Source organism: Podarcis vaucheri (genome assembly GCF_965113315.1).
Source record: "Podarcis vaucheri genome assembly, chromosome: 6".
In the NCBI taxonomy this organism is placed as follows: domain Eukaryota; kingdom Metazoa; phylum Chordata; class Lepidosauria; order Squamata; family Lacertidae; genus Podarcis; species Podarcis vaucheri.
In genome coordinates this window covers 93,308,848-93,335,213 of record NC_138764.1, presented here as the reverse complement: position 1 = coordinate 93,335,213, position 26,366 = coordinate 93,308,848, and the positions used below count along the sequence as shown (strand labels likewise).

Genomic DNA, 26,366 nt, shown 5'->3' with positions numbered 1-26,366 from the left:
AAGTTCATCTAGAGGAAGACTTGCTGATCTAAGATGCTAAAAATAAGACACCCCTCCTTAATACACAGGAGGAACACCATAAAAAAACCCTTACCTATTGACAATGCCAGTTTTCACCACTGCAATATCTATGAAGCTTTATTCCAAGCTGTGGTGGGCATGTTTGCACTGGCCCTTAAAGCCCATCCATGCCTTGAGGATGGGTAATGGTCAAGCTCCCCTCCTCTGCCTTTGGACCTGGTCAATATCACATTTAACATAATAAAATGAATCATCATCATGAAAAGCCTTTGGAAGACAGCTTCCAAAGCATCTGAGACATGCACTTTTCAAACATCATCATATTAAAGAGGTCAAGAAGCCTGATGGGAACTGGCTTATGAATGCAAAACATTTGGTCTCTCTACCTATATAAAGGAATTAAGCTTCTACTATCATGTGTGTGTTATTCCAGCATCTCTGTCCTTCCCACAACTGCATTACCTTAATGCTGATAAAACAGTGGTACCATGGGAATTACAGAAATGACATAGCAGCCATGTTAGGCAAAGACATATTCTTATTTTATACTTACACCCTGTTCTTTGACGGTGGCTTACATCTAGTAGTTGTGCTTGGTTTGTGTTTACAGGTTCAAACCTTATGCTCCCCCTGGGACCAGCTGGGGCCAACATTTTATAGGAAAAAAGACCATACATTAATAGTGGAGTACTTCAGAAAGCCTCAGGTTTAACCCCTGACTCATGGGCTAAGAAAGTTCTACTCAAGGCTTTGAGTATTAGAATAGCTAACACTGGGCTAAGATAGGCTAAAAGTTTGACTCAGTCTAATGCAGCTCTTTATGTATCTTGTGTTGCCACTGCAGCTGCAAGGGAGAAAATGGTGTCTTTAAGTACATAGCTTTGGATTTGTCAAAGGACTAATAGAATAGCTCCTTGATCATGCATGTGGCTGTTAAAGGTAAAGGTACCTCTGACCGTTAGGTCCAATTGCGGACGACTCTGGGGTTGTGGCGCTCATCTCGCTCTATAGGTCGAGGGAGCCAGCGTTTGTCTGCAGACAGCTTCCGGGTCATGTGGCCAGCATGACTAAGCTGCTTCTGGTGAACCAGAGCAGTGCACGGAAATGGCGTTTACCGTCCTGCTGGAGCGGTACCTATTTATCTACTTGCACTTTGACATGCTTTTGAACTGCTAGGTTGGCAGGAGCTGGGACAGAGCAACAGGAGCTCACCCTGTCACAAGGATTCGAACTGCTGACCTTCTGATCGGCAAGCCCTAGGCTCAGTGGTTTAGACCACAGCGCCGCCTGCGTCCCTTATGTGTCTGTTAGCTCTGCACAAAGTTGGATCAACCCTGTGGATAAGGATTAAAAACAACAACAGCAACACAAGAATCTATGTGGGTGTGTTTTTTAAAAAAATTGAATTAACCCAGCAGTTGGGACGGAATGCATAAACACCTTAAAGACCAATCACTAATCTGAATCACAACAGACAGATGACTCACATGACTTAAGAGGCATCCTTCCATAAGTCCCCGGGGTTGTGTTTAAAAACTCCCCCACCAAACAAACAAAAAATTCCAGCAAAATAATGATGATGATATTAGCATTTGGACTATAATTTGCAACAAGCTCAGTATTTCCCTTCTCCCCTCCGTTCTCGTTTTTCAACCCATGTTAGGCAACATAGCTTTTTCAAGTACAGTGCCTGGAATGTTTTAGATATTCTATTAAGCAATAAGCGCCCAAGATGCATTTACAAGTTCCACTTTTGCTGCAATTTCTAATCTAAAGGGTCATTTTGCACGAAGGTGGAAATATTCTGCCTACTGCTAGGGACCATTACTCTGTTCACTTGCAGAAACCCCAGAGGCTTTGCATGCACACTTAAGGCTGCAGTCCTGCAACACTTATATAAGTCCCATTGAACTCAATGGGGCTTGCTCTTGAGAAGGCATACATACATAAGACTGCTCTGTTAAAATGGTCTTCACTCTGTAGGAGTATTTTTGAAGCTCACCATATTGGTCTTGGACAGAACACAAATTCCTGACCTCTTTCCAAGTAGTTGTCTTCAGCTCAGTGTTTAGTAGAATAAAACCAGCTGTGTAACTTTTGGTTTCACATTGATCTGCATGCTCACATTCCCAATCTCCCACATCTAATTTACATCTTATTTTTCACTTTGGCCAGGTATCAAATCCTGCTGGGGTAATGGATTGTCCTATGGGATGGGTGTTAAGTCCAAGAATGTCACCCTTCCAGTACCAGATGCCTTTTTTGTTTAAGCTCTTGCAAGTTCTTTCACAATACAGGTATGCTGTGGCATGCAATGAATGAGAGACCATAAGGCACACAAGGACGACACAAAGATAACCCACACATCCCGCAGAGGGAAACTACTATGACACAGAATTAATGCAAGATTTTTGATGCCACATATTTCATTCCAATAGCTAAATGAAGTGGTATAATTTGAACTGTTTTAAACCAGAGACAGATTTAAGCACAATAGCCGAGAGGCTAAAAAAGACCCCCAGATGTTTATGGAGCAGATGCTGAAGCTCAAATATCTATTAATTCGCACAATTTGAGATAAGGAGACAGCAGTGATGCATTGCAGACAAGCCCTTTTACTCGGAAATCTATTAGGATTAATATTTAAATGATTTTAATGCAAATATTTGATTAAACAAGTCCAGTGAACTCTAAGGCAGGTTAACACACTGGCAACGTACCTGATAACTTGGATAGGGAGATGCTTTGAAACACTGCCAAGACCAACAGCTTGTGAGTTGAAGTGTCACATTGCATAACCATGTGGTAACAGAAGACAAGGATATAGTAACAACTTTAAAAAGATGCTACTGGATGTATGTAAAGATATTCTTCTTTGCACAGTAGGTGAAACAAAAAAACTAGTTATGCATAATTGAAAGAAGGGAGCTATTTGGCATCACAATGACACCAGTGAACTGTGAAAGCCACACTGGAGGGCAGTGACAAGATGCTATCACTGTGCAGAGATAAATTAGGCTGCTATGACTGTAATATGGGGGGGGCACTACAGCCTACTGCTTTTCTTTCTTTGCACAAAACTTACTTTGACTAAGAAGTCAAGCACAGAAAAGTAATTCAGCACAGCAAAGGAACCCCCCCTCCAATTGGAAAAAGGCCATATGAACAAAAATATAAAGCTTTAACAGCCACCAGTCTAGACCAGCATTTTTACAACTCGGCACTGGCACACTTATCCTAGATTTATGCGCTACCACACTGGGATGGAATGGTTTGTCCTAAAGTAGCTATGGAGGCAACCTGCTAATGAACTGTAATTTCATAACCTGTTATAAAAAAAAATAAGCACGCTAACTGGGGACTATTAAGTACTAACAAGGACCTGCATGCCTGTACTAGAGATTCTCATTCTCCCCTTCCCAACAGAAGCTCATTGCACTGTACTGAATGAGGTATCAGAATTTCAAAGGTAGTTTGAAATTCTTACAGTGTAAGATGCTGTAAGATGCTATCAGAAGAGGGAACTTTGAGGCCCCTGAAATGGAGCCATAAGGTTCTCACTTCACTGGACTACACTAGCTAAACTGCCTTGAAAATCCCATGTAGAAAAGTTACCATTACATCCTTGACACACTTTCATTCAGCCTAGTTTGTGCTACTGAATTGGCTGGCAGCATTACCTTTGCCAGAACCTTGAATAATCAAGGGTACAGTGTCAGTAAGACACCTTGAATCAACTTGTGATATCAATCTGCTCCAAGCTGTATTTGCCCAACCCTAGATGCCTTCTGCCAGCTCAGAACTCTTCACACCAGATTACAAAGCAGAGTCAGCTGATTCTTGAAATTAAAACAAAGAGAAGACAGACGCTGCAAGCTAGTTGAGGTATGGAGCGTGCTGCAAGTTTCAGTGTTAACATATATGCACATTTCATTTGGAATAAATGCCATGCTTCAAGCTGGATTTGTTGCAAACAAGACCTTTAACATGCAAATTAGTACTTGCTAGCACTGTGCAGTGATGTTTACACAATGCAATATAACCTTAGAACTTTGAACGCTAGAGAGAAGTTTCACTTACACTCTAAACCTTAAAGTTAGCTTGCTTATTCGGAAAGAATAATTCCACTTACACAAGTTAACTATAGTCGTTCAGTTGTGTTACGAATTGGTCTGAATAATATGGTCTAGTATTTTGAAGTGCAAGCTGTTTCATTTCCTATGTATCCTTTGAAATTTCCTTCTCAGCTGAAAACACTTAAGATGGTAAAATGCCAAGCTAGAGTTTGGGAACAAGCCACCATAGATGCCTCTAGGAGCATCAAAAATCAAAGCCTTATGGCCTATTTTACACATTGTGAGTTTATTAAAGTGGTTATATTCTCAAGGGGGAGAACACACACACCTTTGCACTGGCAGGCTGCAACAAAAATAAATAATGAGAAATAGTATAATAGGGCAAGATTAATTTATAGTTTAATATAAAACGGAAACACAATACAAAGCCAAAAGATAATCTGCTTAAAAACAAGGTTTAAAAAGAGTTAAATCTTCAGGATAGGCCCAAGAGCAAGGAGGCAACGATCTACACTGCCCTACACAACTTGGCTTTGGATCCCTGTTTCTGTTTTTATCATGCAGAAGTGATTTGTTCTGTAAGCAAACCTCAAACTTTACGCACAGCAACCTCTACTGGACAGAGAGAAGAGTGTTTTCCAGTACCGTACTAGTAACAGGAGGATGCCTGATAAGGCAAGGCCATCTGTGTACAGGCCGGAGTCCACAGCAATTCTGGCCTGTGGACTGTCCCCCCCCCCCCCAACGCAGGTGAGGGACTGAAAGGAAAAGAGGTCATCCATGGCACTAACATAATTTATAATACTTTAGGCATTGGTCTCATAAATAAGAGAGTATAAAAACTTGCTCATGCTAAGCGATTGGGTGTGCCCCCTATTCAACATGCTTGTTCTAAAACGACTGACAGCAACTGATGCCTGCCAGTTGTACTCAAGTTCATTTTGGTCAATTTCATCTAGGATTTTTAATGAGAAGCCTACTAAAAAAAAGGTTTCTATCTATTTTCTTCTATAGTAATTAAGCATAAAATGGCAAGATTGTCTAAGCTCCCCCCGCCCCTCCCCTTTCTGAACACATCTTCAATATCATCAGTAAATAATAAAAGTGCAAGTAAGGTTTGTGACTGGATTTGGTCTTTTTATCAGCTTCATTATTTTTGCAGCTGTCTATTAAATCAGCTGCTCATTCTGTACTTTGGAGAAGCAACCATGAAAACAGTAAGGCTTATTATAGCAACAATGACGAGGAGTGTAGAACTGCATTGAGATCAGAGCTAACATTTCTATCCACAGGGCTTGCCCACTCCCACAAAGTGCTAGTGTCCCTTCCCTCCCTCACGAAAAAAAGTTTTGTTTATAAAAACTATGAAATATTAAGTCTTACAATCTGTATTTTGGAGTTCCTTTCTCATGAGGCTAAAGAAGAAACTGAAGATGAATTCCCTTTGAGTACAAGAGATAATCCAGACGTTGTATGCAAGGAAGCAGTCCAACAGCAGGATGACTGCAGTCTCCTCAGTCCGTAAAAGCACGCCAGAACTGGCCCATTTCAGGGTCTATGAACACCAGGCAGATAGGAATCCAATACGAGTACGATATACCCAAAATAAACCCAGAACTTCCAAGGCCAAATACTTTATAAAAGCTAGTCTGGTATATGATCGTATCAGTCAACAACAGCTGCGTTTTGTCACTGAAGGCTGTCTTCTAAGTTTGAAGCCCTTACCGCTAGATGGGGGGTTGGTATCTGTTGATGGAATTCTACGACCTACAGAGAGCAAAAAAACACAGTTATAAGAGAGACTCTGAAACACCTTTCCACATTCCCCAGAGTTCCCTGTAGTTTAGCCTTATGAGTAGGCATAACTCATCACTAACTAGAAGACTGACAGGCTATAACCACTTGAAATTTTTGTAGGTGACAATGCTAAAAAGCTATTAGTGAAAACCATTTGCAAGCAGTTCTGAAATTTGTTTCTTAAGAAATATACAGTTTATACTGGTAGAAAAATTGTGCTTTTTTGGCTTAGGATAAGCATCTAGTCACTGTAATCAGAATCACTGAATGGAGGGGAGAAGAGAAACCAGATGTTCTATTGCTGAAGGAGATTTCTATTGTGCCAGTGGTTGAATAGCACTGGATGCCAAACTAAGTTTGTACATTTTCTGAGCTAAGTAAAGAATACCAATAGATAACTCTGCAGTTATTATTTCAGCTGTCTGAAAATCATCTTTTAAGCTGCACAATCACTGAATGGTTACGGAGCACACTTTTTGCTTGGAAGAAAAAAAATCACCTTGCATACAGAGGATTTAAATGTGGCATGCTTTACAGGTTCAAAATCAAACACTGAAAAGCCCAATCATCTTAATTCTATTAAATTATAAATAGTATTGAGAGGGTGGTATAGAAATGTTTATCACACAATCATTACTTAAACACAGGGTTATTCAATTAAACCGAGTGGCAGCAAATTAAATGCAAAATTGTCTTGTTGAATTTATTACCACAAGTGGTCTATCCAAATATATTAACCACAATAACTAAATTAAGCCTTCACTTACAGCATTCTCTGTCCATGACAATGTGGAATCTAACCTGAACTGTATCTTGCAGGATTGTATGAAAAACTGCACATGGGATTAACTGTGAACAAAGTATTTCTCTATGAATTTCCAGGCCTTTCTCCCCTTGCTGATTTCAAATGAACAAACTTTTCTTGGGATCAGTGTACTTCTTGCTATTGCTCCATCAAGCACAACAGAAGGATGTAGAGGGTTAACGCACAAGCATACAGAAGCTCTGACATGAATGACCCAAAGCAGATCATATTGCACTTTCAGTCCCCATCAAATGGTGACATACGTGACATCACGTGCAACTGGTAGAAACAGTACTTCAAGCCAAAATACTTGTCAGGTTTCTTTTTGTTAATTGGAGATTGGCTAGAGAAATCCCAATGCTTTGATACTTACTAATTTCTATGAACAGTTCATTTATGTTTATTGCATTTTTTGCACTGGTCTCTACAAATATTGCGTGGATGGAATCTGCATAGTCTTTAGCATCTTTTTCCATGACTTCCCTAAGAAGAAGAGAGAGAATAGTATAAACAAGCTATACCAATTTTTAGAAAAGAAAAAGTAGGTGCAATTCAATGCAGCATTAAAATCTATGTCAACAACTAATCTAAACCATGCATAAGACTATGTACTTGGGAAACATGCTAATATAACCAAAGATTTTAGTATTTTAACTTTTCGCATGTTTTTAAGTATTGAATTTATTGTTCTATATTTTTGTAAATCACTTTGAGGTCCCCTCCCCCTTACAATCAAGCAGAGTATTAATTTATGAAATAACTAAAATTCCAATATAACTTAAGTCCAGGTGTGAGCACAGTGTTGAGACACAGCCTCCATTAACACTTTCCCCTCAAATTTCACACCTGGAGCATAAACTTTGTTTCCAACATTACCAAACCATTAGAGGAGTTACGTAATTCAGAGGGAAGACAGAATGGTTAGAGACATTGCAACCACCCACGATCGCACTGGGGCTCACAGCCAAGTTCTCTAACATAAGCTTTACATTGTTGTAGATATTCAAAGCCAACCCTATTCCATCAGCAACTTGTCTGTCTTCCCTTACCCAGTTAAATCAGTCCAGAGCTACTGTCTCAGGCGGCTTTGTTCTGTAGCCTCCCTTTCCCAAGAGATCTTAATCTTAAGATCTTAATATGGTGCATGACTCCTGCCACCCTAGCTTGTTCATTCTAGATGCAGCCCACACAGCAGCCCCTCCAGGACTTCCATCTCTGAGCCACAGGCGGCAAGAGTAAAATTCATGTTGTGAGCCAGTTTCCTTCCCTGCTAGACTTTAATAATCTTGAGAATGTACCTGGTTCAATAGTCAGCAATTTATAAAACCCAAGAGTCTCAAAATATTTCTAAAAATTTCTAACTACAAAGAATGACCGCAATAGCAGGCGGCGAGATAAGATGAGGGTTAATTTACCTTACATCATTAAGATCACATTTATTTCCAGCAATAGCAACAACAATATTGGGAGGTCCATGCTGTCGAAGTTCTTTCACCCAGTTCTTTAATGTTGAAAATGTTTCCTATGATTAAAGTGATGGAATTAGCAAGCATGTTAACTATTGCCAATAGATAACTTTTTTTCCAAAAAATTGGTTACCTCTTTTGTGATGTCATAAACTATAATAGCTGCTGCAGAACCTCGGTAGTACATCGGTGCTAGAGCACGGAACTGCAAAGAGAAGAAATATGTAAAAAAGGCTTCTGGGTCATATTAAAGGTCATACGGTAAAAAATAATTTAGGTCTGGGACAAAGGACATGAATGCCTCATAATGAATGAATCTTACTTATTGTCACATTTTTATTTTACCCTTCCGTCAAGCTCAGTATAGTGTGCATGACTCCCCCTCCTATTGTATCTTCACAACAACCCAGGGTAGGCAGAGAGAGAAAGGGACTAGCTCATGGTGATTCAGCAGGATTCAAAGCCCAGTGGTTATTCAAACTCAGATCTCTCTAGCCCTAGTGGAACACAACAGGTGGTCAACCCACAGCCTGCATGTGGCAGCAAAAAATTGCTTAGCAGCATGAGGTTAGTGATTTTTCAGCCACCAGGCAAATTGGGTAAGGTAGGAAGTACCGTATTTTTCGCCCCATAGGACGCACCAGCCCATAGGACGCACCTAGTTTTTTTTGGGGGGGGGGGAATAAAGGAAAACATTTTTATCCCCCCCAGCCGCGGATATCTGCCCGAAGCGCAGGGTGCTCTGCTTCGGCGCGCCCCGCACTCCGGGCAGCAGGCTGCTATCCGCAGCCCAGGCTTGCTGATAGCTTCCTGAAGCCTGGAGAGCGAGAGGGGTTGGTGCGCACTGACCCCTCTCGTTCTCCACGCTTCAGCGAAAGCCTGCATTCGCCCCATAGGACGCCACAGATTTCCCCTTCATTTTTGGAGGGGAAAAAGTGCGCCCTATAGGGCGAAAAATACGGTATATGTGTGTGTGAGTGTGAGAGAGCAAGAAATAGAAGGGTCCTGTCCACCACCAGTGCCACTGCCATGTGTGGGCCTTTGGGGCAATGAATTGCCCAACTGTGCTCTACTCGCTATGCCACATAACTCTGAGCCATAACAGACACCTCAGCCAGCATTTGTATCCTGAGGAAGGTGCATAGAGAGAGGGGTGGCAAGGAGTAGATCTCTGCCTTGTGTCATATCCAACTATGCCTTAGTAAGCAAAACATGAATACTTTATACTATCTGCGATAGTGAAGTTAAACTATACAATGGTAGTACAGTGGTGCCTCACAAGACGAAAAGAATTCGTTCCGCGAGTCTTTTCATCTTGCGATGTTTTTCGGCTTGCGAAGCACGGTCCGTCGCAACTGCGCCTCTTCAAGCGGCTTTTTAAAAAAAGCGCAAGACGTTTTCGTCTTGCGAAGCAAGCCCATAGGGAAATTCATCTAGCGAAGCAATGCAAAACCGAAAAACCCTTTCGTCTAGCGAGTTTTTCGTCTTGCGAGGCATTCGTCTTGCAGGGCACCACTGTAAGCAGAACCATTTACTTTAAGGTTAAGAGCCCAGGAACAAAGGCTGGATACCTTTTAAACAAAGAAGCTTTCCCCGTCCATGTTTCAGATCATGTGATTATTTTTCAAGCTCTCACTTGTCATTTTGCAAATGTTCTTACCATATTTATTTTTTTTGGAATTTGAACTTGGACGTATCCAAGAGCACACCTTTGAGCCATGCTTACACTCCCCCACCGCCATCTTTTTGTATACTACATCCTGAATACTGAAATGCCATCTCTGCAGCATGATCCATGACATGGAGTGCAAAGGGCTGTGGGGTTTTTTTTAATCAGTCTGTGAAACTGCTCTCAATAAAGGAGTAGAGCCATGAAGCAACTGATATCTTCACTAGAGTTGTATGAATAGTTGCTTTCTTACTATTTGCAAGCCTTTAACAGTGTACACAGACACTGTGCATATGTGATGTGTAAACTTCAAACACCATTTTGAAACCTTAAAAAATAGTTTATGACAGCACTGGCATTTGCAAGTAAAGGTGTTCTTCATGAAACTCATGAAGCAAACCTAAGTTTTCCTAGTTATGAAAGCTCACATAACAAGTGTCCATGCTGTTTGGTAAGTCATATGTATTCTGACTCAGCAAGTGCACAGAACACCTATAGAGGGACAGCATAAAATAGGAGTACAAGATATTGCGTCAGGGCTCAGTGACTCATCCTAGCTGGACACAGGATAGCACTCTTATAGCCAGGTATAGGTCCAAATGCCTGTCCCTGGTCCTCAGTATAACATTCATCATCAAACATACTGCACATTTCAGCATGAGCTTTCATAAGCCACCCACTCCAAGGGTTAAAAACAGAGTGCTGAATGTGGTGACAGAGATGCAGTAAAAGTCTGCTCTTAGTTCCTAATGTAAGCCCTCCCATCCACACACATACTGTCCATCACAATAATGGGCATTTCGCTAGTACAGTTAGGGAGTTAGTTAGGGAAACTGCGTATCACATTAACTGGAACATGGAAGATATTAATTTGCACTTCCCTTTGTGTTCTGGTAAATCTAAACTCTATAAGAACAAGCTCTAGAATGCATTATTTAAACTGATGCTCAATTAACAGGAAGAAAGAGAAAAGATTTCGTAACTAAATTCATGTTTCAGACTTACTGCAAGCATGGTGACTAATAAAAGTAGTCGATGGAAACACCAAGCTACTTACGACAACAGCAAGCAACTGTTTCACATCCCAGTAGCTAAACTATTTTGAGAGGAGGAGTCCTGGAATACTAGGCACAGGTGTTTTAGAGCATGACAGAAGACCACACAGAAAGACAGAAAGGCATACAGATAAGCAATTTTGAGATGTACCTTTTACTTAGAGAAAGAGAGAATGCTCTTGTTTGAAAGGGATTACACTGGGTAGAAAATGAAGCCGGCAATTATTTTGAAAAATAATTAGAAGCTCAGTGAAGGCAAGGCTTCATCCATGACAGACTAGCAAGAAATGCACGGGAAAGCCGATGAAGGAATAAACTCAAAATCTGCAGCAAAGCAACTGAAGATGTACTTCATAGAGGTGGTTTTAATGTGAAGCCAGTACCAAGGATGGCCTTTCAAGAAACAGAGAACTGGATATTAATGTGGATTAATTGAGAGGCAATTGTTTCCTTGTTCTCTGATTTCTCTCTTGGAATTGGATTCATGCTGGCCAAGGCTTTGATCACCAGCTGGAGTAGTAGGCAAAGGCTGTGCCCTGTCACCACCCCAATAAGCCCTATAACGTTTTCTTCTTTTTTTATACCATGCTGTAGGGTAAAGGGAGAAGACTGCAGTGCTGAGTCAGAGCACTGACAAAGGATCATGTTATTTCCATTGCAAAAGTTGCAAGTTTTACTCCAAGAGTAAAAATAGAAAAGAGGATCCTGCTTTTTCCTCTCTTGAAAGTACTGCACAATCCGAGACAATTAGTTAACAGTGACATGTAGCTGGTTTGATATAAAATAAAGGGTACAAAGCCTGTGTTCTTCTACTGCTTAAAGAGAATAAAAGCAAAACTGAAGAGTTTTAATATTAAATGAAAATCCTCTGCCAAGCAGCTATTGGCCAAATGTTTGATTCCTCAAAAACCGGAAAAAGAAAAGCCATTCAAAGGAAGTCACCCAATATCTGAAGCAAGTACACATTTTGTTTCAGGTACAGTGGAACCTTGGTTTTCGAACGTAATCCATTCCGGAAGACTGTTTCACTTTTTGACTTCCGAAATGTTCAAAAACTGAGGATCAATGAGCTGGCTGCAAAGTCAATGGGAAAAAATGAAAACACCTCGGAAGCCATTTGAATTCAGAGGCGCATTCGAACATGGAAACAATTACTTCTGGGTTATTGATGTTTGGGTTCTGAATTGTTCGGATTCTGAGACGCTCGAAAACCAATAGTCTGACTCAGTATAAGGCAGCTTCCTATGTTCCTAAGAAAGCTAATAGCTGACTGGATATGGAGTCAGGGGCTGGGGGGATTTAAGAGGCAGAACGTACTAGCAAGACAGAACGCCTTATGGCAGCAGGACAGCTTAAGGAGTGGGGTATTGCAGATCTTCAACTGGATGTGGTGGGTGGTGGAAATAATGTCCCATCTCTACCTTCCAGCCCAACAAAATGGTTTGTGAGAGGCTTATGCTTGTCCCCAACAACTGCCCTTGATTTTTAACACTTCCATGAAAATGAAAGCTCTACCAATAATGTGTCAAATGACAAAGCTTGAAATGCAGAACGTTCAAGATCCCATTGTATGCAAAAATATATACGCTACATTACTTTCAAGCTCTTGTCAGAGTCGCAGAATTTTTTAAAAAATATATAGTTATGCAAGTCAGAAAAGTGGCTTTCAAATTAGTTTAATGTAGGATCATTCTACCACAGGAACACAGATCATTAACTATGTATTAAAGGCATAATTGCTGCCTATCACCTTTTCCTGTACATTACACTATGCATGCATCTCAAACAATCTATCATGTCACTTTCTTGATCTGAGAAACCACCCATGCTGAATTATAAACAAAATCTTTTAATCCTTGGAATGAATCATATATTTAAAATTTCATAAGAAGGAGACAAATTTAAATCTAGAATGTACAATATATGACTCCAGGCTTTATCTCAATATACAACTTCTTGTTTGGGTAATCAGAGGAACATGTATTATGGCCATCCATGGCACATTAATAAAGGCTTTATAATGTTTCATCACAACTTTTAGCAAATAAAAAGTAATGGGTTATCTACTTACTCGTTCTTGCCCGGCTGTATCCCATATTAGGAATTTATGCAACTCATTCTGATACTGCACTGTCTTTGTCATAAAAGATGCTCTGAAAAATATTTAATACATGAACATATGAGAAAAACCACCACCTTATAACCTTCCCCTTTCATAAATATTAAGGATCATATTAATTCCATTGTACAGAATCCAGATAGGTACAACCCTCACATGCTGGCTATATAGATCCATTATTTTAGACATGGAAGGAATAAAGTTTGTACATTTTATCTTTTCTCTATCTACTGATAAAAAAGCATTTATTTAGACAGGAAAATGCTGCAGGCAACAACAATCCAATTGCACCTTACAAGGGCTAGTGTAAGAAGATAAGCTAGATTACTCTCTTTTGGATCGTTGAGACAAACAAAATCAATTTGGTTTCAACAAGAAGAGGTCACAAACTGTACAAGAAAGTGAATAGCTGCATGCTTAAAATGTAACCTCACTGTTGGTGATAAATCTACAAGGATGGTGGCTGCGGTAGGACTCCAGACATTATGTGTTACTGTTTTTAGAAGGCTATTGAGACATGATTTGGCTAAAATTGGGGGGAGAGTCACGGATTGAAGCTTGAGGATTTCCTTAACGGTCTTCTTAACCCCCCCCCAATTCAGGCACTACACATTGTGCACTGAAACTGTAAAAGCCCCTCTACACCTTTTGTCTACTAAGACAAAATGTTCATTTTATGAAATGTAAAATAGTTTATTTGCAAGATCAAGGTGGGCAGTTATCCTACATGAGTCAAGAACAATAGCCTAAGCTGTACAAACAGTTTCATGTTTAGAGGGACCAAGTTTTCTACATCACAAATCTACTTACACTGATCTAAAAGAGTGATATGTGAAATGAAAGGAGTCTCAAATAAAAAGCGTAGCTTTTTGAATTAACTGATGCTATCAGATGGAGGAAAATACAAACTGCTGTAAACTCCACTCTTGATCTGCTCAGGATTGTTTACTATTTAGAAGCCACTTTGAAAATTAATCTTTTACTTGATACACTGGCCATTTTTTTTAAAAAAGGAATGAAACTAAAAGTTGTAATTCTACATGATTCAGGTTTTGCATATCTATGAAAACTGTGACACATTTACTCAGACAGCATCTCAGTATTAATGGCTGCTAGCCAACAAGGCAAAGTAGATAGCTTTAGAAATGGATGTGGATCCAACTGCCTTTGTGGAAATGGAATTGCCAGATGCCACCCCCCCACCCCCGTTTCCCAGCTGCAAACTAAAAAAACTCACAGGGTTGTTCTAAGAAAAAGAAAAGAGCTGCTGATTCTACTGAAAAATATCTATACAATTAATTGTGGACGACATTCTTTTAATAAAAGGTAAAGTGGCTTAAACAAATGCTTAATCTTCTCCCAACTGGGCTGCTGCTAAATTTTCCCCATGGTCTCAGGCAAGTTTGTAAGTCATGTAGGAATAGTACTAGAACCATACTCTCAATCTCTTAACTGTGGGGGGAAAGGGTTCAGCATTAGATCAATACTGGTCCCAGAGTACTGACTTCTACTTTCCCACTTATTTGGCATGCAACACACATTTTACTTGGATTTTAGCATTTGCATCAAACTTTATACTCCTACATGAGACGTTTCTATGCACAAAGTTCCTACATTGAACTGAGCTGGGATTAGCCAAATTGGAAGAGCACAAGACTCTTAATCTCAGGGTTGTGGGTTCGAGCCCTACATTGGGTAAAAGATTCCTGCGTTGCAGGGGGTTGGACTAGATGATCCTTGAAGTCCCTTCCAACTCTCCATTCTATGATTCTATGTTTAGTGCTATATCTCCCTAAGTTGTTAGTTTTGTTCACTGTCTCACCCAATTGTTGGATTGATGTTGGGATCAAAGCTGTCTTCTACAAAGCGCCATACAATGCTTGACTTGCCCACACCAGTGTCCTGAAAGTAAAATCAGACAGACAATTTAAAGACCATTTAGGCATTGACAGTAGAACATAAGTGATTTTTGAAGCAATTGCAGTACAACCCTAAATTTTGATGAAATGGTAGTTTCCTTTCTCCTCAATGTTGATATTGTGAAAAATAAAATAAAAAGTATTACAACAAGCAAAAAGATGTGTTTAAAACTAAACTAAGCTGTTACGATTGAAATATGTATAGAAGAAGAGTTTGGATTTGATATCCCGCTTTATCACTCCCCTTCAGGAGTCTCAAAGCAGCTAACATTCTCCTTTCCCTTCCTCCCCCACAACAAACACTCTGTGAGGTGAGTGGGGCTGAGAGACTTCACAGAAGTGTGACTGGCCCAAGGTCACCCAGCAGCTGCATGTGGAGGAGAGGAGACGCGAACCCGGTTCACCAGATTACGAGACTACCGCTCTTAACCACTACACCACGCTTGAAATAATCAAGAACTCAATCTCACATTTTAGGGTAGTAGCTAGAAGTTATTTTCCTCTCCTGAACTATGGGGTATTATAACACTTAGTTTTTCTAGAATGAACTGGGCAGAACATTTCCTCCCAACTTATCATACGATTGTAATGTGCCTGAATGGTTCCACAACCACTCCCTATAATATAAATGTACCACAAACAGAAAGGAGTGAAGAACTTCCCTGCCCGATAGATGGTGTAGTTTGGGTAAAAGCTATGCAACTCAAGCAACTACTAAGTCGAACAACACATTGAAATGAAGGGTGATCCTTCTCCAATTAACTGTCTATATGAGGGAGGTAATGTGAAAAATAAAATTAACCGTAAGATAAATTATTATTTATAGCCAGAGAATGAAACAAAGTTTCAAATATTGCTGACTTTTGGGCAAAAGAACTCCCCACATTTGATTTCCAGCTGCATCAGTCTGAGATAGTCTATGAATCAGCAAATGGCAATCCCTGGTCCAAATCAAGCCAACTGAAATGTGCTGCCTGGCCTCCCCAGGCTAGTTAAAAAGTAGTGTGAAGAGCCAGATCTTGCCAGAAAGTTATCCCTCCTTTTCTCAGGTGGCCCACTGATAAGACAAGTTGTGGACAAGGGCTTCAGAACAGAAATGGCGAACTTTGGTATAAATCTGTTTAAGTGTCATACAACTGTTTTTCTGTTTGTTGTAACGAAAAGTTAGTCCTCTTGAATTTACCTATGTTAACTTTGCTTAATAAAATTCCCCCCTTTTTTACTTGACTGAACAGGCAGTAGCTTTTCAACCTCTGATACAGTTAAACAGAGTATGGAAAAATTTCAGTTATTTTAAAAACTTTTCTACTAGTGGAGAAGGGTAGAAGGGGAAAATGTATCTTAACTATGAACAAAGAACACGCCTAAGCTTCCTAAAAAAGCAAACTCAGTCAACCCCAGCCTGCAGCAAAGCAGAATAGCAGATGTGCAACCCTATAGCTTGCACCAGTCCAGGTGGAAGGTGTTTTGGCTTTATTTTTTTGGTAACTAGGCTGGTGCAGCTGAGAATCAGGCCCCTTGTGGGATCCATCAGGCTTTGAATCCTATGGATCCAAAGCAGTTGTGTGCTTGCCTTGTTTTTTAAATATTTATGCATTTTCAAATTTTTGTGCATGCCTTGTTTGGGGGCTTTCTGAATGCTAGTGGTAGCTTCCTATAGAGACCTCAGCTCCAGCACTCTTCCCACTGCCTTACCCTAAGCCCCTTCAGCAGCACCGATTCAAGGATTAGGACTGAACTGAAAAATTGCTTGTGAGATAAAGAACTCTATACCTATTGAAAACTGGTCCTCATAATTTTAGGTTTACTATTGTGCACCTAAGTTTAACACAATACACTGTGAGCTACTTCAAAGTAAGTTCCACTGACATGAATGAGATTTTCTTCTAAGTGACAAGTATTGAGCTGTAAATATATAACCAGGTGGTCATTGCCTACTCCAGTCCAACCAATGGCAGTGCTGGATTTTTCTATCCAAGACTGGACAGTATTTTGTACATGGATGCAATACTCATGGATGTTCAAGCGAATACTGTATATAGAAAAACTTTCTGACAGTAAGACCTCTTTGACCATTGTGGACTCTCCTTTCTTGGAGGTTTTAAAGCAGAGGTTGTAAGGCCATCTGTCATGGATACTTTAGCTGAGATTCCTGCATTGCAGGGGGCTGGACTAGATGACCCTTGGGTCCCTTCCAACTCTACGATTCTGATTCTATTATCATATTAAAAAGCCAGCATTAGATAATGCCATGATGCTTCCATGCTTTCAGTGAATCTGCATCACAGTGGAAACATTTGCATTTGCATGTTTAAGAGAAGCTCTCATTCTCTACTCTATGGTGTGTATAGCAAACAACTTAAACTCAAAGGTGCTAAACTAGTTGGAGAGTTTCTGCAATGCCTCTTACTCATACAGCTCCACCCTATTTAATGAAAGGCTATACGTCGTTCCAGTAACACACCTGGAAGAATACTAAGCAGCTATGAACAGACTAGATAGTTTGATCTGTTTCTTCTTCAGTACTGTATAAATAAGGACAAAGCAATCAACTAGGCAAAACTCCATAGTTTAAAGCATCACAGCCATGTATGGATCTTAAGCATATGCTTATATGGTTTCATTGTGACAAATGGCAAATTTTGAGAGGAAGTGGTTTAAGTCTTGTGGACAGCCTGTGCCATAAAAATCCAATAACAAGTCTAAACATTCAAACTACTTAGTAATTTTAAAGTAGTCAAAGATTCTGGAGCTTGTGAATGCTACTGTCATAAAATATATGAAGAATGTACCTTTTCCAACATTCTTAAATTTTAACACTAGTTTGACATATACTACCAACCACAGAATGGATTGAAGGGGGGGAAATAGCAGATGTCAATGTTATCTTATCAAGCCTCTTTTCTCAATCATATACAGAACAAAACATACTTCTGCAAAAAAAAAAAAAAAGGTCAGGTAGAAGGGAAAAACACAATCCACGATTGATTTAATGCTGCAAAAAAGTATTGCGAAAAGAGAGAAGTCTCTGAAACTTTGGTTTCTATTCTTTCTCCTACTAAGAGAGAAAGTATTTTACAGAGCAATCCTATTCACACCTACGTACTCAGAAATAAACTGGAGTTAGTCGGATGGAACTTTCTCTCAGGTAAGCATCTATCTATAGGGTTAAATACTTCCTCTCTGTTTTACAGTAAAGGTTGTTGTTTATCCTTAGATGAATCCAATAGAGGCTTCTTCTGTTTGCTTATAGGATTCCTGTCCTTATGTTTTGAAACTCAAGTTGTGCAAAAAACAAACAAACCCAAGAAGTTTCTTGATTTTTAACATGGGGTAGGCAGGAAGACCATCCAGCGAGGAGGATAAAGGAGCAACAGTTTTCATAACTATGAGCAAAATACTTCTCGTTGGCAGGAAAAACAACACACACACACACACACACACAAAAATGCGTACATCTACTTTGAAGTAAGTCCTACTGAAGGACGTGGGGCTTATACCTGGGCTCAGAAACTACAAAAGCGGTATCGCAGCAAAACGAAACAGGAATAGCTGCAACCGAGTTCCAACCAATTCAAGGCCACAATCCCAAGGTGGTGGTGGTGAACCTCGTTGTATCACATTTGGACTTACTTCCGAGTAGACAGGAATGGGATGGTAGACCCCCCATCTCCCCCGACACCACCCCAACCCCCTGGTAACCATATATGTTCAGGCGTGTAGGAAACCCGCATTTGAAAGTCCCTTTGTGGAAAGTGGTAGCTGATGGAAAGAAGGAAAGGCCAAATTTCCAAACCTTCTTTCTATGGGGATGGGTGTATGTATATATGTGTGTGTGTGTGTGTGTGTGTGTGTGAGCGCAGGGGTGTGTGTGTGTGTGTTAAGGAAACCTCTCCAGCCCCAACTTCCCTCCCCTGTTACTTACCCCCAGCAGGCAAACTTTGAGCTCCCTCAGAGCCATGGCTGGGGAAGGGGAGACAGCTCTCTCGTCGGGAGCGCAGCAGGCACAGCCCGGGTAGCCCCTCCTCGGAAAAAGGCGCACATCGGGGAATTAAGAAAGGGGAAAAAAAACACACCGCCTCCTCCTCCTCAAGTCTACCCTTCAGGCGAAAGTCACGAAGGCGTGGGAGGATATGACCCCAAAATTAAAAAAAAAAAAATCAACTCCGAACCTCCTCCTCCTCCCTCAGCTCCAAGTCACAGGTAAAAAAAAACAACCCTCTTCCTCCTCCTCAGGCTCCACAAACCGGGCGCCATCTTGGACGGCCCATTGACAATCACCTGACCCAGACTCCCCACCCCTTTCGGCGACACGGGGGGGGGGGAAGGAGGAGAAGGGGGCCTGGGCTGTCACGCCTCCCCACACCGCCTCTCTCGCTGTTCTGCCCCCCGGGGCGAAAGGGGCACCGGCGGGGGAGCCGCTGTGTGGGGCTGGCGGCGGGGCTTGGGGCCTGGGGCTGAGGTGGGCCCGGGGCGCCGCGCTGGTTCAGTGGCGGGTCAGGCTGGAGCTCTGAGGCGGCGGGGCGTCGGGCCGCCGCTGCTGCTGCTCCTCCTCCTCGGCCCGGTCCCTCCTCTCCCTCCTCGGCCGCTCTCCTCCCTCCTCCTCGCCCAGGACCATTTCAAAATGGCCGGTAAGTGGCTTTCGCTCCTGCTGCTCCTTCGTGCGGGGTGTGAGGCGCGCAAGGGCTCTCTCTGGTTTATGTCGTTTTTTAAATTATTATTCTTCTTATTATTATTATTGTCGTGTGCCTTGTCTTTTTTCCTTAAAAACACACATCAGAGGGTGCTTAAGCGCGGCGCAAGCGTCGGCCCTCTTTTGCTGGCTTGTTTGCGGATGATGATGATCGTGTATATTTATTTATTTTTAAAATGTATATATATATATATTTCCGACTCCTCTCCAAGGGAAAGAAAACGCACCAACCCCCTGTGTCTTCTCTCTCTCTCTCTCTTTCTTTCTTCTCTCTCTTTCTCCATCTCTCTCTTTTGTTTTTGTTTGTAGGGATCCCTTTGTATTTTGTGGATTTGCAGGATGACTTAGATGATTGTGAGTACGGTAACTGTTTTCATTTTGGTTGTTTTTTTTTAAGAAAAGGGGGGGGGAGTAGGAATGAAATCGCCACGTATTTTTATTATCTTCCTTTTGAAAGGTCCCTTATCTTCCTCCTCACGTCCTTCCCAAGATTATGGGTATGGGGGGGGGGAAAGGATGGCAAAGATGGTGATTTCCCGGCCCCTGGGACACCCCCACTTCCAACCCCCGGCTTTCACCGTTAAGGGGATTTGTTATTTTTAGAAGAAAGAATAAAATGCATTTTAAAATAGGGAGCTTTGATTTGATTCTGCTTACTACGATCCGAAGTAAGTGCCTTGGCTAGACCACATTGGCGGAGACAATGTAGTAGTTCTGACAGGTAGACTGTCAAGTGTGTTTCTGTTTTGTTCTGACCACTCAGAGGAGATGCAGATTTTTATTTTATTTTTTGCTTTAATTATAAGGCTGTTAAAGAATATTTTTAAATATATGCATATATTTAAGACATGGTGAGAGTTTGGCAGAATATTGATAGGGGAGGAGATGCAGCCTCCCCTCCCCCCTTTTAATGGCTGGTTAAAAAGTGGAGTTGGTGGTTGTTGTTTTTGCTGTTCATGGAAACAAATGACTCAGAATTTTATTTTATTTTTAGCATACTCTGTTAAAATATTTAGCATTTAGTGTGTATGGTGGTGATTGTGAACATATTAGGATTTCCAGATGACATGGGGGGGGGGTGGAAACACATTCATTCAGGTCAGCATAAGCTTATCATGTGCCAAATAAGCAACATCATTGGTGTATTTAAGAAAACAAAGCTGTGTGCTCACCTGGATATGTTAGCATTGTAAAATGCCTGACAGAAAAAAATTATGCAGTAGGAAAAATATTAGAAGAAAACATCCAGCTGCAGCTGTCATTTGAAGGAGCTGTTCTTTGGTGAATGCAAACCTAGCATAGCTTTGTTCCATCTTGTTTTGCAGAAACCTCAGTTGGGCAATGTATAGTCTAGATTTTTGTAAGGACACTTATTGCTTAGGTAAATCAGCAGACGTGATACAAGGATGCATGTGCAGATAGCTCTGAGCTTTGCATTGTTCACTTTGTTTCCATTTGCACATGACTTTTGTTCAGAAATAGCTAGTCCTTGAGCTTCCTTATTGATCATGCTGAATTCTGGAAAGCTTTCCTGTATGCTGTACAAAAGCAGGGACCAAAGGGGATGAAAAACTTCCTAAACATAACTCATTGACCATCCAGTGTGGCTGGGGCAACCCAGACAGTTGGGCAGAGTATAAATAATAAAATGAAATGAAAAGAAATTGACTTCCTGGTACTGAAACTTGACAGAGGTAATGAATAATGGTAATCTGCAAACCCTCCAGGACTAGGAGCATTTCTAGCATTTTAAAAAAGCACACAGGACAGGCTAGAAGTTTAATGCTAATGTTCCCTAATAACTGATTCTTACATGAGAGCTGGTCAGCACATGGGTAGTCTCTAGGCAGCTTTGGTATGGAAATAATACACATTACAGTATGTGGGAAAGTCATGTACTGAGCTGCTTCATTACATGACTAGGAAGACATGGTGTCAAATTTTGGCTGTCAGGAAATTTAATGTCAAGTCCTTCATCTAAGGCTACCTCATAGGGTTGCTGTGGGGATAAAATGTTGAATGCCCCAAGCACTCAGTCCTCAGCTCCTTAGGATAATAAAAGCTATAGTTTCTACTTGATGGTAGTTATGTGAGAATCCACTCTTTATGAGTCGTTTTAGAGTCAGATTTGTTGAGGTGACTATGACCTTTAATTATCGCATTGTAACATTCATGCATTTTACGTTTGTCATGCAATATGATGCTTTCAAATGACAGTATTTCCACTGCATGCAATTTGAGTCTTGAGCCATATGTGCTGTCGCTCTATTAAAATTGTTAATCAATTAATTGTGTGAGTTTTAGATGAGGAAGTAATCAGTTACGTGCCACATTGATTCCACCCCTTGTGCCTACATCTGGTCTTAGATAGGGGAGAAGGTAGCAAATATTGAAATAAGACTGCTTAAGTGCTAGGTAGGTATGTATAGAGTATGAAGCCCTACTGGGAACAAGATGGTGATGGTTGACCCCTATCGCTGGAACTACAAAAAATTGCTGTTACTGAGGTCTGTCTCCATCCTTAGGCCAAACACATAGGTAGAAAATGGGGATCAAGAGAAATTTGGCAATTGTACATTAGCAGAGCTGAAAATTAATGTTTGGTGGTGTGCTAGATAAAAAGTCATCACAAGCCAAATTAAGTAGCTTTACCTAGCATTTAGAGGGGACGTTCTCTTGGGGAATCTCATATTTGTGGTAATACAGTAATAATAATTTTATTATTTGTACCCCACCCATATGACTGGGTTGCCTCAGCCACTTTGGACAGTATGAGTCGTTTTAGAGTGACTACATTAAGTATCTTTCAAGTCTCACAAAAAGTCAAGGTATCTGTGATAGCTGATAATAAAATTTCCAGATTCCATCTTAAAAGATAGCAACCAACTCTGCCAGCCCCCAACTGCCCTGGTTTATCATCGAGCCTGATGAAGAGTTATAGAGAACTTGAAAGACAGCACACTATTTTGTGATATTTTGGTTTTGCCTAATAAAGATTTTGGAACTTGTTTTGTAGGCCAGCATGGTGGCACTGTGGGTTAAACCACAGAGCCTAGGACTTGCTGATCAGAAGGTCGGCGATTCGAATCCCCGTGACGGGGTGAGCTCCCGTCGCTCGGTCCCTGCTCCTGCCAACCTAGCAGTTTGAAAGCATGTCAAAGTGCCAGTAGATAAATAGGTACCACTCCGGTGGGAAGGTAAACGGTGTTTCCGTGTGCTGCTCTGGTTCGCCAGAAGCGGCTTAGTCATTCTGGCCACGTGACCTGGAAGCTGTACGCCGGCTCCCTCGGACAATAAAGCGAGATGAGTGCCACAACCGCAGAGTCGGTCACGACTGGACCTAATGGTCAGGGGTCCCTTTACCTTTATGGCTATCTTTACTTTTTGTATGTATTGGATTGCATTCTGTATCGTTTTCACCATTGCAGGAAGTTGCCCTAGATAAACCTTGGGGTCCCTTGCAACTTCATAATTCCTTAATTTCTTTTTAATGTGCTTGTTTTCTTGTCCAAAATTGCCAGCTCTTAGTCATTTGGAAGGAGAACTTGATTGTGAAATTATTTTTTGATTCTTCTTGTTTCCATTTATATTGACATACTTACTTACAGCAGAAAAGCTGCCAACTCTAGCTATTTTCATGAGAGTCTTGTGACTTGAAAAGTAAAAATAGTAGAAATCCTGGCTCGTGTTTGTTTCAATAGAAATTATATCCCCCAGTTACAGTCAAAAAATTGACTTCAATGTGCCACAGCCATCAAATTTGAAGTGCTAAAAAGAACCTATCATTTGTTTGTAACATCAGTTTGTAACTTTATTAGATGGATACTGAAAGAACTTCTAAATGCAATCTCGGAATCTCTGTTTGCAATTTTGGGAAATTCTTGGAGAACAGGTGAAGTTCCATGAGATTGAAAGCAGACAAATGTTCCCATCTTCAAGGTGGGATGTGTGAAGGATGCAGGCAACTGCTGACTAGACAGTGTGACATTGATACCTGAAAAGGTTCCTGAGTGAATCATTTAAGTAGTTAGTCTGCTAACATTTGGTTGCTATGATTACAAAACACTACCAGGGGTTTCTCAAGAATCCGTCACAACATACCAAGCTTTTTAAAAAATAAAAATAAAAATTGTTACTAGCTTGCTAGACAAGGGAATGCTGTGGATGAAATATTAGCAAGGTTTTCAATGAAGCCCAATATGATACTCTTGCTGGCAAACTGGTAAAATCTGGATTAGCTGATGTACAGTTAGATGGATTTGTAGCTAGATGAGAACTACAGGTAACTGACCATTGAGTGTACTGTATAAGCAAAAACCCTGAAATGGGTCCCCTATTGCCATATTGAGAATTGAGACTAGGAGGTCACTTACTTGCCACCTATTGAGTTCAGATTTGCTAGACATGGGCTGTGGATGCTTTAGGGAAGGGATGGACTGACACAGCCCTTGAAGCTTCTGAAGGTTCTACCAAATGTTAACCAAGATAAGGTAAAAAGCTTTTCATTTGTAAGAAAAAGGGGGTGCTTTCTCTTTTAAAGATATATCTAGGCTTTAAATCTTGTGTTGGATTTTCTGCATAATACCCTGGCAATGCATACATATATATGTTCTGTATCCATGCAGTGCTTATGACTTGAGGGCATCAGTTTTATTTATAGATCCTGTTTATTCATTTTTGTGACAAAAACACTATGTGTTTTTAGGAGATATGGTTTTGAACTGCATGACTAATGGGTGTCTTTTTAATTTCATGATTATGTGGCACGGTCACAAAGCAGTCAAATCCATATAGCATATGCATGTGTGTAGGAACTATTTGAGCTTTTTATAGTTCCAATTTACTGGTACAAATTTGTTTTCTGCTCAGCATAAGAACCAGCTTGTATGACCTTTGTTATGGTGGCTGTGCAGTGAAGCCACAAGTTGCTATAATGTTCAGTGGAAGAATTTACACTTCTGCATGCCAGTAACAGTTTGGGTATCTCTTTGTTGCAGGGCTCAGTGGACAAGATGATGATGATGATGATGATTATACTATTATTAATTAAATTTGTATACCACCCTTCATCTGTAGATCTGAGGCCAGATCACAGCATAAAAATACAAGATAGTAACAAGATTACTAATTTGTTTACTTCTAAATACACAAAAATGAACTTTCTTTCTGACTGGTTCCAGATGTCTCAAAAAAAGTCATGCAGTGCAATCATGTGCACATTTATTCTGAAATACAGTATGTCCCACTGTATTCAGTTCGGCTTACTCCCAGATAAGACTGTATAGAATTGGGGCAGGAAAGATTTTTTTATCTCAAGAGAGCACTCAGTTCATTACAGTTCTTATTTTGCTCTAATGCGTCTTGTTCCTGCATATCTGTCATATTTGTAAATGTTACCATCATTCAGCCAGTATTTTAAAAAGGTTGCACAAATTCATTTTAGTAAAAGGGAAATTGTCAAAGGTTGATATTCTTCTGATTTAAAATCAGTTAAAACGGTTTACAATCTTGTATTTTTACATTGTTATAACCCACCCTTGGGACCTTCCTGCTTTACCTGCAGCTTCCACTGGCTTAATGTTTGTTTTATTTTTCCTTGTTTCTGGCTGCTTTCACCTGTGCTTTGCTTGCATTTCAATTAAGTTGTGGTCAGTATTGTGGAGCATGGGATTGATACAGGCAGCACTGTACTGCTGTTTCCTCTTGGAGCGCCTGCCCTCTTTTGCATGATTCCAGCTTACTTTATCAGATGTTAGTAACAAAAGCAGGCTAATTTCCTTTCTTGGGCTGCAGTCATATACCCAATTACCTGGGAGTAAGTCCCATTCAACTCAATTGGACTTACTCCTGACTAGACATGTAGAGAAGGGAAGAAGAACCTCAGGCCTGGGTGCCAAATATGCCCCTTGAGGGCCCTCTGCTTGTCCCTTGGGTCTCTCCCAAGCCATGCACCTCATTAGTCCTGCTGTGGACCCTCCTTGGGAGTTTTTAACTAGGAGCGGGTAGCACTGTGGGTTAAACCACAGAGCCTAGGACTTGCCGATCAGAAGGTCGGCGGTTCGAATACCCGCGACGCGGTGAGCTCCCGTTGCTCGGTCCCTGCTCCTGCCAACCTAGCAGTTTGAAAGCACGTCAAAGTGCAAGTAGATAAATAGGTACCGCTCAGGCGGGAAGGTAAACAGCGTTTCCGTGCGCTGTTCTGGTTCGCCAGAAGCAGAACAAGCGGTCATGCTGGCCACATGACTCGGAAGCTGTACGCCGGCTCCCTCGGCCAATAAAGCAAGATGAGCGCCGCAACCCCAGAGTTGGCCACGACTAGACCTAATGGTCAGTGGTCCCTTTACCCTTTACCTTTATCCCTGAACTCTGGTAATACTTCTTGGAGGATAGAGCAGAATGTGTGAGTGTGTACAGAAACAGATTTACTGCACAAAGTTGTTCCATCCACTTTTGCTTCCGGCTGTACTCACTACTAGCATGTGGGCCCCAGAAGATTGCATAGAAGGCTGGGAAAATTTCCTCACCTTTTGCTTAATGCCTAGGACCTGGGGGGGGGGAGCTATCCTAAAATGGGATTGCATTTGTCACAAGGTTCCCAGATGTTCACCAATATTACTCTTTTTATTTCTTTTTTTGCAATTTGGCAGTGAGGGGCTAAAAGGTGGGATATACATGTTTTCACATATTTAATAAATAAGTATTTGTAGACAGCAGCTGTAGCAGCACAGTGAAGTACTAAGGCATCT

The 26,366-nt window shown here is 41.0% G+C and overlaps 3 protein-coding genes across 4 annotated transcripts in view; 1 reads left to right on the top strand and 2 right to left on the bottom strand.

Annotated features, from left to right (window-relative positions):
* The window catches only part of VAPB (VAMP associated protein B and C), a 78,866-nt gene extending 59,384 nt beyond the window's left edge, over positions 1-19,482 (bottom strand). The window contains exon 1 of the mRNA XM_082226491.1: positions 19,476-19,482. The gene's annotated coding sequence lies outside the window, so the exon portion shown is untranslated. The remainder of the gene's footprint in view (positions 1-19,475) is intronic.
* On the bottom strand, positions 4,472-19,016 carry RAB22A (RAB22A, member RAS oncogene family). The gene is made up of 7 exons (XM_082226547.1): positions 18,853-19,016; positions 14,831-14,910; positions 12,961-13,042; positions 8,299-8,370; positions 8,115-8,221; positions 7,073-7,182; positions 4,472-5,864 (listed from the first exon to the last, which is right to left on the bottom strand). The coding sequence occupies exons 1-7, from the start codon at positions 18,886-18,888 to the stop codon at positions 5,767-5,769; spliced, it is 585 nt and encodes a 194-aa protein (XP_082082673.1). The 5' UTR covers positions 18,889-19,016; the 3' UTR covers positions 4,472-5,766.
* A 54-nt stretch (positions 19,483-19,536) lies between the features above and the next one.
* Positions 19,537-26,366, top strand: part of LOC309534038 (serine/threonine-protein phosphatase 4 regulatory subunit 1-like) — a 39,546-nt gene continuing 32,716 nt past the window's right edge. Inside the window, exons 1-2 of one of the 2 annotated variants that reach the window (XM_082225887.1) lie at positions 19,537-19,558; positions 19,930-19,974. In XM_082225887.1, coding sequence (XP_082082013.1) covers positions 19,552-19,558; positions 19,930-19,974 — 52 coding nt within the window. In that variant the 5' untranslated portion in view covers positions 19,537-19,551. The remainder of the gene's footprint in view (positions 19,559-19,929; positions 19,975-26,366) is intronic. The other variant, XM_082225888.1, reaches the window with a different exon arrangement.

Coding starts and splice junctions, on each gene's coding strand:
- RAB22A (XM_082226547.1), bottom strand. CDS start 18,888: ATGGCTCTGAGGGAGCTCAAAGTTTGCCTGCTGGGG. Junction 13,043..14,830: donor AACATCAATCCAACAATTGG/GTGAGACAGTGA, acceptor AATATTTTTCAG/AGCATCTTTTATGACAAAGA. Junction 8,222..8,298: donor TTTATGACATCACAAAAGAG/GTAACCAATTTT, acceptor CTTTAATCATAG/GAAACATTTTCAACATTAAA.